At 39.7% G+C, this 13,389-nt stretch overlaps 4 protein-coding genes across 5 annotated transcripts; all 4 read left to right on the plus strand.

The window, feature by feature from the left end:
* Positions 1–263: 263 nt before the first annotated feature.
* Positions 264–6,414, plus strand: LOC135142826 (beta-galactosidase-1-like protein 2). 2 transcript variants are annotated; one of them, XM_064074599.1, is made up of 3 exons: positions 264–279; positions 4,204–4,367; positions 4,410–6,414. In XM_064074599.1, the coding sequence occupies exons 2-3, from the start codon at positions 4,351–4,353 to the stop codon at positions 6,355–6,357; spliced, it is 1,965 nt and encodes a 654-aa protein (XP_063930669.1). In that variant the 5' UTR covers positions 264–279; positions 4,204–4,350; the 3' UTR covers positions 6,358–6,414. The 2 variants fall into 2 exon arrangements, with proteins under 2 accessions (XP_063930669.1, XP_063930668.1); XM_064074598.1 differs by lacking the exon at positions 264–279 and having other exon boundaries at positions 4,154–4,367.
* Positions 6,408–8,579, plus strand: LOC135142825 (beta-galactosidase-1-like protein 3). The gene is made up of 2 exons (XM_064074597.1): positions 6,408–6,502; positions 6,546–8,579. Exons 1-2 carry the CDS (start codon positions 6,486–6,488, stop codon positions 8,497–8,499), a joined length of 1,971 nt encoding a protein of 656 aa, XP_063930667.1. The 5' UTR covers positions 6,408–6,485; the 3' UTR covers positions 8,500–8,579.
* A 30-nt stretch (positions 8,580–8,609) lies between these two features.
* Positions 8,610–10,786, plus strand: LOC135142827 (beta-galactosidase-1-like protein 3). The gene is made up of 2 exons (XM_064074600.1): positions 8,610–8,695; positions 8,739–10,786. The coding sequence occupies exons 1-2, from the start codon at positions 8,688–8,690 to the stop codon at positions 10,684–10,686; spliced, it is 1,956 nt and encodes a 651-aa protein (XP_063930670.1). The 5' UTR covers positions 8,610–8,687; the 3' UTR covers positions 10,687–10,786.
* A 406-nt stretch (positions 10,787–11,192) lies between these two features.
* On the plus strand, positions 11,193–13,369 carry LOC135142828 (beta-galactosidase-1-like protein 2). The gene is made up of 2 exons (XM_064074601.1): positions 11,193–11,276; positions 11,317–13,369. The coding sequence occupies exons 1-2, from the start codon at positions 11,269–11,271 to the stop codon at positions 13,268–13,270; spliced, it is 1,962 nt and encodes a 653-aa protein (XP_063930671.1). The 5' UTR covers positions 11,193–11,268; the 3' UTR covers positions 13,271–13,369.
* The last annotated feature ends 20 nt before the right edge of the window (positions 13,370–13,389 follow it).

Raw genomic sequence — 13,389 nt, forward strand, 5'->3', positions numbered from 1 at the left:
TCACTTCAGATAAGGCACCTAATCAATAAATAATACATGGAATCAGATATTTCGCGTATTTGCTTCAGTAAACAAATTTCCCATTCTCATGAACTATGAAAACATCTAAAGAGGACACGAGTGTGTTTGTTTATAAATCACGAATTTATTGTGTCCGTTTTTTGTTATCAACACTTCAAATCATGACGTCATTAATACCAATTAAGCCGCAACCTTTAATACACTAATCCAATAACTGTCAGAAAATCCACCGACATTACAAAAATGTGAAACCAAAAGGTAATCTATTCCTAAAAAAATAATAATAAATAATAATATTATTTTTCGACATGTACATCGCAACATCTGATAACGTTATTATCTGCCTCAAAGTAATAAAAGAATTTCCGTCAAGGTGGTGTAAACCCTGAATCACTGTTAAGCCTTATCAAATTTTGCTTGTCATCTAATCTCTAGATAAATTGTGAAATTTGATGATTATTTTTAATGTTTTTAGGACATTCGTGCACGGACTCTTAAAAAAGAAATAAATTGTTAAATGTCTATTACGTCGCCCGTTTCCGGCCGTCCGTCTGTCTGTCTGTCTGTCTGCCGTCTGTCCGGATTTTTATTAGAATCTCCGAAACTACTGAACCAGCTGTTAAATTTTCTATGTGTTTTACGAATATCGTGCAGATAATCAAAATAAAATACTTCTGCACATGTGTTTTATGAACCCCTGTTGAATTTTTGTCCTAGACATCCAGATTTTGCCGATTTAATTCATTTTTACGAAATATAATTTTTGGTGATTCCAAAAGCATTGTTTATTATTTCAAATCCAATTATTTTCATCTAAATAACTCGGGTTTAGGGATTGGATTATCGGGCATTTTAGATGAAATTTCTAAACTGAAGTCAGAAAGTAAAATGGTACCTTTCAGCACACATTTTTTTTTCATCTATTTAAGCTTTTTTACCTGTTTTTTCATCTATTTTAAGATACTTTATCATGTTTTTAGGCAAACTGGCCACTTTTGCTTTTTTCTATAAAATAAACGTGAACTTTTTTTGACGCATTTTTTAACATTATCTTATCAGTTGATAAGATAAAACTGATCTTGGCTAATGAGATACATTCTAAGAAAAGAGAGGGTGGGTGGGCGGGCTAGTACCTGCTAAGATAAAACTGATTTTAGTGGGTACTAGCCCCGCCCACCTACCTTCTATTTCCTTAGAGAATGTCATTTGCCAAAATCAGTCTTATCCTAGCAGATACTAGCCCCGCCCACCCACCCATTCGTTTCTTAGAGGATATGTCATTTGCCAAAATCGATCTTATTTTATCTGCTAAAGTCTGCACATATTAAGAAAACAAGGCAAAATGAAGCCCCGCCCACCCGCCCTGTCTCAATCGTGATGATTTTTTTTATTCGTTATGAGCCAAAGAGGCGGAGCTTAACTGCAAAATCCTTATTTTTCTTCGAGAAATTAAAAACAGGTTTTTGACTATCGTGTTGTTCAAAGAATACTATGTATATTAAGGAAAAAATAAAGCCAAAGATTAGGCCCCACCCATACCCGCCCCGATCTTAATTCTCAGTTGTTAGGAATTTGTTGTTCGTTGTCACATTGAGGGGCGGAGCTTAATTGCAAGATCCATATTTGTCTACAACAATTTGCCATTTCGAACATGTTTTATGTTTCTTGTTCTGAAAAGACGACTACTATATTAAGAAAAAAGGCAAAATATTAGCCCCGCCCACCCGCCCTATCTCAATTGTGATGATTTTCTTTTAATCGTCGAGAGCCTTTTGAACGAGAGTATGCAACACAATATACACCAATTGTTAAAATATAATTTAATCAACGAAATACTTGTCAGTTTATTTATTTTGTGATATAAAAATACTTGGAGATAAAAGAACACCTGAAAGCGGAAATTATCATTTTGTTTACATTATGTTCTTCTTTAAAAAATTATGCCATAACCAGCGCCGGATTGAGGACATGGGGGTCCACCGGGAAATTTTCAAGGTGGGGCCCTGTGGTATTGTGTACAAGTAGTTATTTTCAGGTTTGCTGGCGACATTGGCGTTTTATAATTATGTTGTTTTTGGAATTTTGATGACGCTACCAAGAAAAACAAAGCTAAAAAAATTGTAGAAGGTTATTTAGACAGAACTTTGAAGTATGGTCCGATAAATCCGATAAAAATAAAAAGGTGGAAAATCGAAAATTTGAAAATTCGGAAAATTGAAAAATTTATTAAAGAAGAATCTGAGGACTCGAGAAATCGGAAAACTTTTATAACTTTAAAAATTAAAAAACAATTTCTTTTAGAGAAATAATAACGATTTTGCAATTAAATTCCGCTTTTTTGATTTTCGACGATTAAAAAAAATCATTACAATTGAGACAGGGTGGGTGGGCGGGGCTTATATTTTGTCTTTTTTCTTAATATATGTACATAGTTTTCTTTGTATAACACGATTACTTTTTCACAGGGTAATTTCTCGTAGAAAAATCAGGATTTTATAATTAAGCTCCACCCCTCGGTTGACGACGCATAAAAAGAATCATCAGAATTGAGACAGGGTGGGTGGGTGGGGCTTATATTTTGCCTTTTTTTTTCTTAATATACATATCCATCTTTTTCCAACAAGAAACTTAGAATATGGTTAAAATGGTACATTTTTGCAAGGACATATGGATTTTGGAATTATGGGGCGGAGCCTAATTGCAAGTCGATATTTCCTTATACAAATTTAATATTTTAAATATGTTCCAAGTCTCATATTGTGAAAAGAAATCTACACATATTAAAACACAAAGACAAATTGTAGGCCCGCCCTTTCTCAATTGTGATGATTTTTTTTATTCGTCGTAAATTGAGAGGAGGAGCTTAATTGTAAACCCCTTATTTTTCCACTAGAAATTACCATGTGAAATATATTCTTAAGTAATTAAAAAGAAATCTCAATGTATTAATTAAAAAAGAAAACCAAAAGAGTTAGTTATCTTAAATTTTGTTAAAGGCTGCAATGTTTTCTTTTGAAATATATAGTTTTTAGTTTTTGTAAAAAATGTAAAGAATCTTGGGAGCTCATTTGTGTTTTGGTTTTAAAATAGTTTGAAAGTCTTTGGGGTCCCTTGTATCCTTTATTAAGAATGTGAAAAGATCTTGAAGGTTCTTTGGTGTTTTGTTTTTGAAATCGTTTGAAAGGCTTAGGAGCTCCTAGTATCTTTTTTTGAGAATAACAGAATCTTGAGGGCTTTTTAAAAGAATGTGAAAGAACGATGCAAGCTTCTTTTTTGGAAGTTTGAAAGAGTCTTAAGGATCTCTTATATTTTGATTTTGCAATAGTTTGAAAGGGTCTTAGGGGACCCTAGCGTATTTATTTTAATAATGTGAAAAAATCTCTTTCTTTTTTAAGAATGACAAGAATCTTGGTGTGGGGGAGAGGGTTCTGGTGTTTTCCTTTTAAAGAAATTTCCTTTGTATTTTGTTTTTGAAACAATCTGAAAAGACCTTGAGACGTCATGAAAATAATATCAGTCATAAAAATGACATCATAATTTCCGCTTTCAAGTGTTCTTTTATCTCCAAGTATTTTTATATCACAAAATAAATAAACTGACAAGTATTTCGTCGATTAAATTATTGCAACAATTGGTGTATATTGTGTTGCATACTCTCGTAAATTTACAAAAATAGTTTAACATTTAATTACAAAAAACTACTCATTAAAAAAAAGTTATATAATCCCACAATTAAGAAATACATAATCATTCAGTTGTTTTGTTCTTCCTCAAAGCTAAATAACGGTTATTAATTATAATGTGTGTATCCGATTTTTTTTCATATTACTTCACAAACGTTCGAGTTTTTTTAAAGTGTGGAATAAATCGCACATCAAGGCCGCAACACTTAAAATGCAAGTTAATTATGAATCATTCTTCTACTTAGCGTTAGTTGAGCACATGCTGTCAACATTTTTCAGTAGCTAATTGCTGGAATTATTGTATTAGAGGAAGTACGTTCTCATTTCAAAGTGCTTTTTTATAAAAACTTGGCGCTTATCATTTATGACGAATTAGAGATAAGGAACCCAAATAATAAACAGTGCATCGGCGCTTTGTAGGGTTGTTGTTAACTAGTTAAAAATAAGTCCATGATAAACAGATTATGACCTCATCAATTTTTTTTTAAACGCTTCTCAGTTGTCTAAAGCCGCCATATTGGTTATCCGTCTTGTTGTTCAAAAATGAAGTACCGCAAATTATCACCTAGTACTTCTTGAATCAGCAATCAAGATAAATCAGTATATATAACCAACCACAAACAGTTAACCTGTTCGCAGTCACAAAATGAAACTAAGTTACAGGTACTACTAATCACGATTTCGCCACACTTCATTTTTTCCCAGTACTATAATTTTCCAGTGTTTGCTCGCCTTCGCCTCGTGCGCTTTACCCACTCTGTACGAGTACTACACCGGTGATGGAATCTCCTCCGGGCTTTCCGTCGACCAACCCTACTTCACCCTCAACGGCAAAAATATAACCATCTATGGTGGCGCTATGCACTACTTCCGCGTCCCTCCGCAGCACTGGAGGGACCGTCTTCGCAAACTCCGAGCCGCTGGTCTAAACACAGTCGAAACAATCTTAGCTTGGAACATCCACGAACCCAGAAACGGCTACTTCGACTTTGGGAGTGGAGGAACGGACATGGAAGCTTTTCTTGATCTAGAAGGGTTTTTGACGGCTGCACTTGAAGAAGACTTACTAGTGATAGTACGACCAGGACCCTATACTTGTGGCGAGTGGGAATGGGGAGGTTTCCCCAGTTGGTTACTCAGAGAAGACACTCTCAAAGTTCGGACGTCCGAACAAACTTACATGAAGTACGTCGAACGGTACTTCGGAAACGTATTGCCGATTCTAGCTAAGTACCAATTTACTAACGGAGGTCCGATTATCGCGGTACAGGTGGAAAACGAGTACGGTTATAACCCAGACATTGACAAAGTGTATCTTCAAAGTTTGGTGGACTTGATGAAGAGTAATGGTATTGTGGAGTTGCTATTTACGTCTGATGGTGCGAGTAGTGGTACTGCTGGCACTCTTCCCGGAGTTTTGTTTCAAACGGTGAATTTTGGGTCAGATGCGGCCACTTCGTTCCATATTCTTGAAGGGCTGCAGCCTGGGAAGCCTGTGATGGCGATGGAGTTTTATCCAGGTTGGTTTGATCATTGGTCTGAGGGTCATCACACTTTGAGTGATAGTGACTTCAGGGCGAACTATGAAGATATTCTAGGGTACCCGGCTTCGGTTAACCTGTACATGTTTCACGGTGGTACTAATTGGGGTTTTTTCAATGGGGCGAACATCGGACCTGGGGATAATTCGCAGTTTCAACCTACTACCACGAGTTATGACTACAACGCACCATTGACAGAAGCTGGTGACTATACCAGCAAGTATGATATAATTAGAGAGTTGTTGGTGCAGTATAACCCAATAGAGACACTAGTACCGGATCCGCCAGAACTGGTGGAGCGTCAAGAGTACCCAACTTTATCCATTGATGGATACTTAACTTTGGAAAACATAGTCGCAAACTCGCATGAGATTATCTTAACCACAAGTACTCTGTCGATGGAGCAGCTTCCCATTAACGACGATTCTGGTCAAAGTTATGGCTACATTGTTTATCGTGAAGGAGGTCTAAACATATCTGCCTACTCCAACCTTACCATCACGGGACACATTCGCGATACCGTCATGGTCCTGCTAAATGGAGTATTAATATCAAGTTCCTTGTCAAGTAGTGACGATTTCAACAATTTTGGTTACTGGAGACTCGAAAATTCCACCATTACTTTAACGACGGAAGATTTAACTGACGCCACTTTGGATATCGTGATAGAGAATTTCGGGCGTGCCAATTTTGGCAATATGTACCATCAATTCAAAGGACTTGTGGAAGACAATCGCGTTTTTTTGAACGACGAAGAGCTTTGGTTTTGGGTGATTTACCCTTTGGAATTCCAGAGTTCCTGGACAAAGAACCTTACTGATTGGAATAATGTCAGTTCAGATTTACCCAAGGGTCCAGGATTGTATAAAGCCACTTTAACTGTCGATGAAGATCATACTGACACCTTTATAGACATGAGTGAGTGGAACAGGGGTGTGGTGATAGTCAATGGGTTTGTCCTTGGAAGGTACGCCTTTATTGGTCCCCAACAGACACTGTACTTACCAGGCCCGTTTCTACAGACCGGGGACAACGACATAGTTATTTTTGAACACTTTGAGCCTGCCAGTGAAGTGAAATTTTCCAAAGATGCTATATTTAGTAACCCGTAAGATTTGTTGTCATGTAATCTTGAAGTATCATTTCAATAAACAAACGATATAAATCCACTCAAGATAATTTAACACAAAAAAATTCAAACGCATTTATCTATCGACCGCTGAAGTGCGAACAAACCAAAATGAAAACAAAATTCAGGTACTTATAACAATAGACGCTAATACGACTACTCTTTTTTAAGTACCCTAGCCTTCCAGTTGATCCTTGCTTTCGCCTCAAGCGCTGACCTACCAACTTTGTACCAGTACTACACATCCGATGGAATCACCTCCGGACTGTCCGTGGACCAACCCTACTTCACCCTCAATGGCAAAAACATCACCCTCTATAGCGGTGAAATGCACTACTTCCGTATTCCTCCACAGTACTGGAGGGACCGTCTTCGTAAACTTCGAGCCGCTGGTCTAAACACTGTTGCGACCTACATACCTTGGAACCTCCACGAACCCAGAAATGGTTCATTCGACTTTGGGAGCGGAGGTTCGGATTTGGAGATGTTTCTGGATCTTGAAGGGTTCTTGGCGGCTGCTCAAGAAGAAGACGTGTTGGTTATAGCCCGTTCAGGACCCTACATTTGTGCCGAGTGGGAATGGGGAGGTTTCCCTAGTTGGTTACTTAGAGACGAAAATGTCAAAGTAAGAACCTCTGAAGAAACGTTCATGAGGTACGTCGAGCGGTACTTAAGCACCTTGTTGTCGCTTCTTGCTAAGTACCAGTTTACAAATGGGGGTCCGATTGTTGCGTTTCAAGTGGAAAATGAGTATGGGAATAGTCCGACGAATGACAAAGTGTATCTTCAGCAGTTGTACGACATTTTCAAACACTATGGAATCGTGGAGTTGCTAGTGACGGCTGATAGTCCGAAGAGAGGGACTGCGGGTACTCTTCCAGGAGTTTTGTTCCAGACTGCGAATTATGGGTCATATCCAGTCGAGCTATTAGGGGCACTTGAAGAAATGCAACCCGGACAACCTCTAATGGCTATGGAGTTTTACTCAGGGTGGTTCGACCACTGGTCGGAAAGTCACCATACCAAGTCTGACGGTTCGGTTAGACGAGATTACGAAGCGAGTTTAACGTATCCTGCATCGGTTAATTTATATATGTTCCACGGTGGTACCAACTGGGGTTTTTTGAATGGTGCAACCATCGGGCCTGGGGATAACTCAGGACTTGCCCCAACCACGTCCAGTTACGACTACAACGCACCATTGACTGAAGCTGGCGACTATACCAGCAAGTACGACATGATTAAAGGGTTAATCGAACAGTACAACCCAATACAAACCCTAACACCGGAACCACCTGCACTAATCGAGCGTCAAGCCTACCCAGCAGTACCAATCCATAGCCAACTAAGTCTGAACGACATTCTTTCCAAGTTTGACGATTCCATACCAAGTAGTACCACTCTGTCCATGGAGCAGCTGCCCATAAACGATAACTCTGGCCAAAGTTATGGGTACATCGTTTATCGCCAGGAAGGTTTGACCATTTCGGCGGACTCTACTTTGACAATCACGGGTCATGTCCGTGACACCGTCATGATCTTAGTAGATGGAGTCCTGATATCAAATTCCTTATCAAGCAGTGACGATTTCAACAACTTTGGCTACTGGAGACTGGAAAATTCCACCATTAGTTTAACTTCCACGGATCTGACTGACGCCACTTTAGACATTGTGATTGAAAATTGGGGCCGCGGTAATAGTGGTCACATGTACCGACAAGTCAAAGGACTGGTCGAAGACAACCATGTGTACTTGAACGGTCAAGAATTATCGTCTTGGTTGATTTTCCCGCTGGAATTCAAAAGTTCGTGGACGAAGAAGTTAACTGGTTGGAGTTCTGTTGACAGTACGAGTTTATCAAAAGGACCAGGATTGTATAAAGCTACTTTAAGTGTGGATGAAGATCGTACTGACACTTTTCTTGATATGAGTGAGTGGAACAAGGGCGTGGTAATCGTCAATGGGTTTGTGCTTGGAAGGTACGCTTTTATTGGTCCCCAACAGACGCTTTACTTGCCAGGCCCGTTTTTGCAACCCGGGGACAACGAAATTGTCATATTTGAACACTTTGAACCTGCCGCTGAAGTGAAATTTTCCCAAGACGCTATATTTAATAATCTCTAAGCGTGTTATAAGCGTGATTCCTCCTTGTTTATCTTTGTTTTTAAAGTTTTACGTCTTTAGTAAATAAATTATTATTTTTATTTAGTTTTATCAATGCATACCCACTCAAGATAATTCAACTAAACATCAATTGTACACAAAAACTTGACACTCGATGAAGTAGTGTCGTTCAAGTATCAACTAAAACCATGTACGGGTAAGTAGAATTGACAAGACTCCAACAACTATTTCGCTTTAAGTATTTTAACATTTCATCTCCTGCTCGCCTTCGGCTCGTGCGCCGACTTACCAACTGTCTACGAGTACTACACTGGTGATGGAGTCACCTCTGGACTCTCCGTGGACCAACCCTACTTTACCCTCAATGACAAAAACATAAGCATCTACAGCGGAACTATGCACTACTTCCGTATTCCTCCGCAACACTGGAGAGACCGTCTTCGGAAACTTCGAGCCGCGGGACTAAACACTGTTGAAACCTATATACCGTGGAACCTTCACGAACCCAGAAACGGTTCGTTCGATTTTGGGAGTGGAGGATCCGACATGGAGATGTTTCTGGATTTGGAAGGGTACTTGACGGCTGCACAAGAAGAAGATTTGCTTGTCATAGTACGTCCAGGACCCTACATTTGTGCGGAATGGGAATGGGGGGGTTACCCCAGTTGGTTACTTAGGGACGACAATGTGAAAGTTAGAACCGCGGAGGCGACATATATGGGGTACGTGGAGCGGTACTTTAACACGTTATTACCAATTCTTGCCAAGTATCAGTTTACCAATGGAGGTCCCATTATAGCGCTTCAAGTGGAAAATGAATATGGATATAGTCCGGAAGTTGACAAAAAATATCTCCAACAGTTGTACGATATAGTGAAAAATAACGATATTGTGGAATTATTGGTGACTTCGGACGGTGCTAGTAGCGGAACGAGTGGTACCCTTCCAGGACTTCTCTTCCAGACTGTGAATTTCGGATCGGATCCACTCACAATGTTTAGTATACTTGAACAAATACAACCCGGAAAGCCTCTAATGGCGATGGAATTCTGGCCAGGGTGGTTTGACTTCTGGGGCGACGGCCATCACACTATGAGTGACGATAACTTCAGGAGTATCTATGAAGCCATCCTGTCGTATCCTGCATCAGTTAACTTGTATATGTTTCACGGTGGTACCAACTGGGGTTTCTTAAATGGTGCTAGCATCGGTCCTGGTGACAACTCTGGGTTTGCACCAATTACAACGAGTTACGATTACAACGCACCTTTGACAGAAGCTGGGGACTATACCAGCAAATACGACATTATTAAAGAATTAGTAGCACAGTACAACCCAGTGCAAACCCTAACACCAGAACCTCCAGCACTAGTGGAACGCCAAGCGTACCCAGATTTACCCATCGATGGTCAACTTAGTTTCAACGACATTGTTTCAAAGACCACTTCCATTCCAAGTACTATGATTCTGTCGATGGAACAACTTCCTATAAACGACAATTCTGGGCAAAGTTATGGCTACACTGTCTACCGTCAAGAAGGTTTGAACATCGCTGCAGACTCTACTTTGACCATCACGGGTCACATCCGGGACACCGTGATGATTCTAGTAGACGGGGTTTTGATATCAAACCCGTTGTCAAGCAGTGACGATTTCAACAACTTTGGTTACTGGAGATTAGACAATTCAACAATTACTCTAACTACCACTGATTTAACCGAAGTTACTTTGGATATCGTCATCGAAAACTGGGGACGTGCTAATGGTGGCTGGTTTTACCATCAACTTAAAGGACTCATGGATGACAACCACGTCTACTTGAACGGTCAGGAATTAACGTCTTGGTTGATTTATCCTTTGGAATTCAAAACGTCGTTTAATAATGAGCTAAGTGGTTGGAATTCTGTGGAAGATGATTTACCAAAAGGACCAGGGCTGTATAGGGCCACGTTGACCCTCGGTGAAGATATTACTGATACTTTCCTTGATATGAGTGAGTGGGACAAGGGTTTGGTGATAGTCAATGGGTTTGTTCTTGGCAAGTATGCCTTCATTGGTCCCCAACAGACCCTATACCTACCAGGACCTTTCCTCCAGCCTGGCAACAACGAAATAATCATATTTGAACACTTTCAACCTGCACGTTCTGTGAAATTTTCCAAAGATATTATCTTCAATACACCGTAAACGTTTGTCAAGGACTTTTTGTGATATTTTTCTTGTTTGTTACCTATCAATCTAGATAAATACAGTTGGCAACAAAAATACAATAAACAATATGATCTTGCCCGGTGTTTCTTTTATTGTTTTGTTAACAATCTTCCACATATTATTAACGATAATCTAAAGGAGACACAACATCTACATGTTAAACATTTTGAACGTTCCTCTGAAGTGAACCCACTATATTTAACAATCTGTAACCTTGTCACAAGTGTGGTTTTCCTTATTTATATTGTTGCCACTAGAAGATCCTAATTTTTGATAACAGAGTACACTTTACCTTTGCTCTTGTTTTTACCAATCGCTGACGATAAAATCAAATATATCCTAATCAAACACACTTAATTTTTCGATTTTTGAAGAACAATCGAGATACCCATTACATAGAGTCCAGAAATCTCAAGTTAATAGTAAATAAATATTTTATCAATGAGTATCTCCTGCACACTCAAGATAATACAACTATACATCATCACTGTCATAAACAAGTGAACACAAAATCTTGACACTCGATGAAGTAATTTAGTTAAAATACAAAATAAAACTATGTATAAGTAAGTACTAAAGCGACTCAAACAACTAATTCATTTTAAGTATTTTAACATTTCATTTTGTGCTCGCCTTCGCCTCGTGCGCCGATTTACCAACTCTCTATGAGTACTACACCGGTGATGGAGTCACCTCTGGACTCTCCGTGGACCAACCGTACTTCACCCTCAATGGTAAAAACATAACCATCTATAGTGGAGCGATGCACTACTTCCGTATTCCTCCCCAACACTGGAGAGATCGTCTTCGGAAACTCAGAGCCGCGGGACTAAACACTGTTGAAACCTATATACCGTGGAACCTCCACGAGCCCAGAAACGGTTCGTTCGACTTCGGGAGTGGAGGATCTGATATGGAGATGTTTCTAGATTTGGAAGGGTACTTGACGGCTGCACAAGAAGAAGATTTGCTTGTTATAGTACGTCCAGGACCCTACATTTGTGCGGAATGGGAATGGGGGGGTTACCCCAGTTGGTTACTTAGAGACGAAAATGTGAAAATTAGAACTGCAGAGGCGACATATATGGAGTACGTGGAGCGGTACTTTAACACATTATTACCAATTCTTGCCAAGTACCAGTTTACCAATGGAGGTCCCATTGTAGCGGTTCAAGTGGAAAATGAATATGGGTATAGTCCGGAAATCGACAAAGAATATCTCCAACAGTTGTACGATATAGTGAAAAATAACGATATTGTGGAATTATTGGTGACTTCGGACGGTGCTAGTAGCGGAACGAGTGGTACCCTTCCGGGACTTCTCTTCCAGACTGTGAATTTTGGGGGAGATGCAGCCACAGTGTTCGGTATTCTTGAAGGGTTGCAACCCGGGAAGCCTCTAATGGGGATGGAATTCTACCCGGGGTGGCTTGACCACTGGACTGATGTTCATCACACTGTGACTGACAACGACTTCAAAAACAATTACGAAGATGTTTTGTCGTACCCTGCGTCAGTTAACTTGTATATGTTTCACGGTGGTACCAACTGGGGTTTTTTGAATGGAGCTAGCATTGAGTCTAGTGACGACAATTCCGAGTTTGAACCATGTACGACGAGTTACGACTACGACGCACCATTGACAGAAGCTGGGGACTATACCAGCAAATACGACATTATTAAAGAATTAGTAGCACAGTACAACCCAGTACAAACCCTAACACCAGAACCTCCAGCACTAGTGGAACGCCAAGCGTACCCAGATTTACCCATCGATGGTCAACTTAGTTTCAACGACATTGTTTCAAAGACCACTTCCATTCCAAGTACTATGATTCTGTCGATGGAACAACTTCCTATAAACGACAATTCTGGGCAAAGTTATGGCTATAGTGTCTACCGTCAGGAAGGTTTGAACATAACCGCAGACTCTACTTTGACCATCACGGGTCACATCCGCGACACCGTGATGATTCTAATAGACGGGGTTTTGATATCAAACCCGTTGTCAAGCAGTGACGATTTGAACAACTTTGGTTACTGGAGGTTAGACAATTCAACAATTACTTTAACAACCTCTGATTTAACCGAAGTTACTTTGGATATCGTCATCGAAAACTGGGGACGTGCTAATGGTGGCCTGTTTTACCATCAACTTAAGGGACTCATGGATGACAACCACGTCTACTTGAACGATCAAGAATTAACGTATTGGTTGATTTATCCCTTGGAATTCAAAAAGTCGTTTAATAATGAGCTAAGTGGTTGGAATTCTGTGGAAGATGGTGATTTACCAAAAGGACCGGGGTTGTATAGGGCCACGTTGACCCTGAGTGACGATATTACTGATACTTTTATTGATATGAGTGAGTGGAACAAGGGCTTGGTGATAGTCAATGGGTTTGTTCTTGGCAAGTATGCCTTCATTGGTCCCCAACAAACCCTATACCTCCCAGGACCTTTCCTCCAGCCTGGCAACAACGAAATAATCATATTTGAACACTTCAAACCCGCAAGTGCGGTGAAGTTTTCCAAAGATACAATCTTCAATACTCCATAAAAATTGCCAAGAAGTTGTTTGTGTACTTTTCTTGTTTGTTACTAATCACTTAAGATAAACACAGTTAGTAACAAAACTGTAATAAACAATATTACCTAATTCCTCTTTATTTTTTTATT

Source organism: Zophobas morio, unplaced genomic scaffold (genome assembly GCF_036711695.1).
Source record: "Zophobas morio isolate AGI-343-1 ecotype UQ-CSIRO unplaced genomic scaffold, CSIRO_AGI_Zmor_V1 ptg000054l, whole genome shotgun sequence".
Classification (NCBI taxonomy): Eukaryota; Metazoa; Arthropoda; class Insecta; order Coleoptera; family Tenebrionidae; genus Zophobas; species Zophobas morio.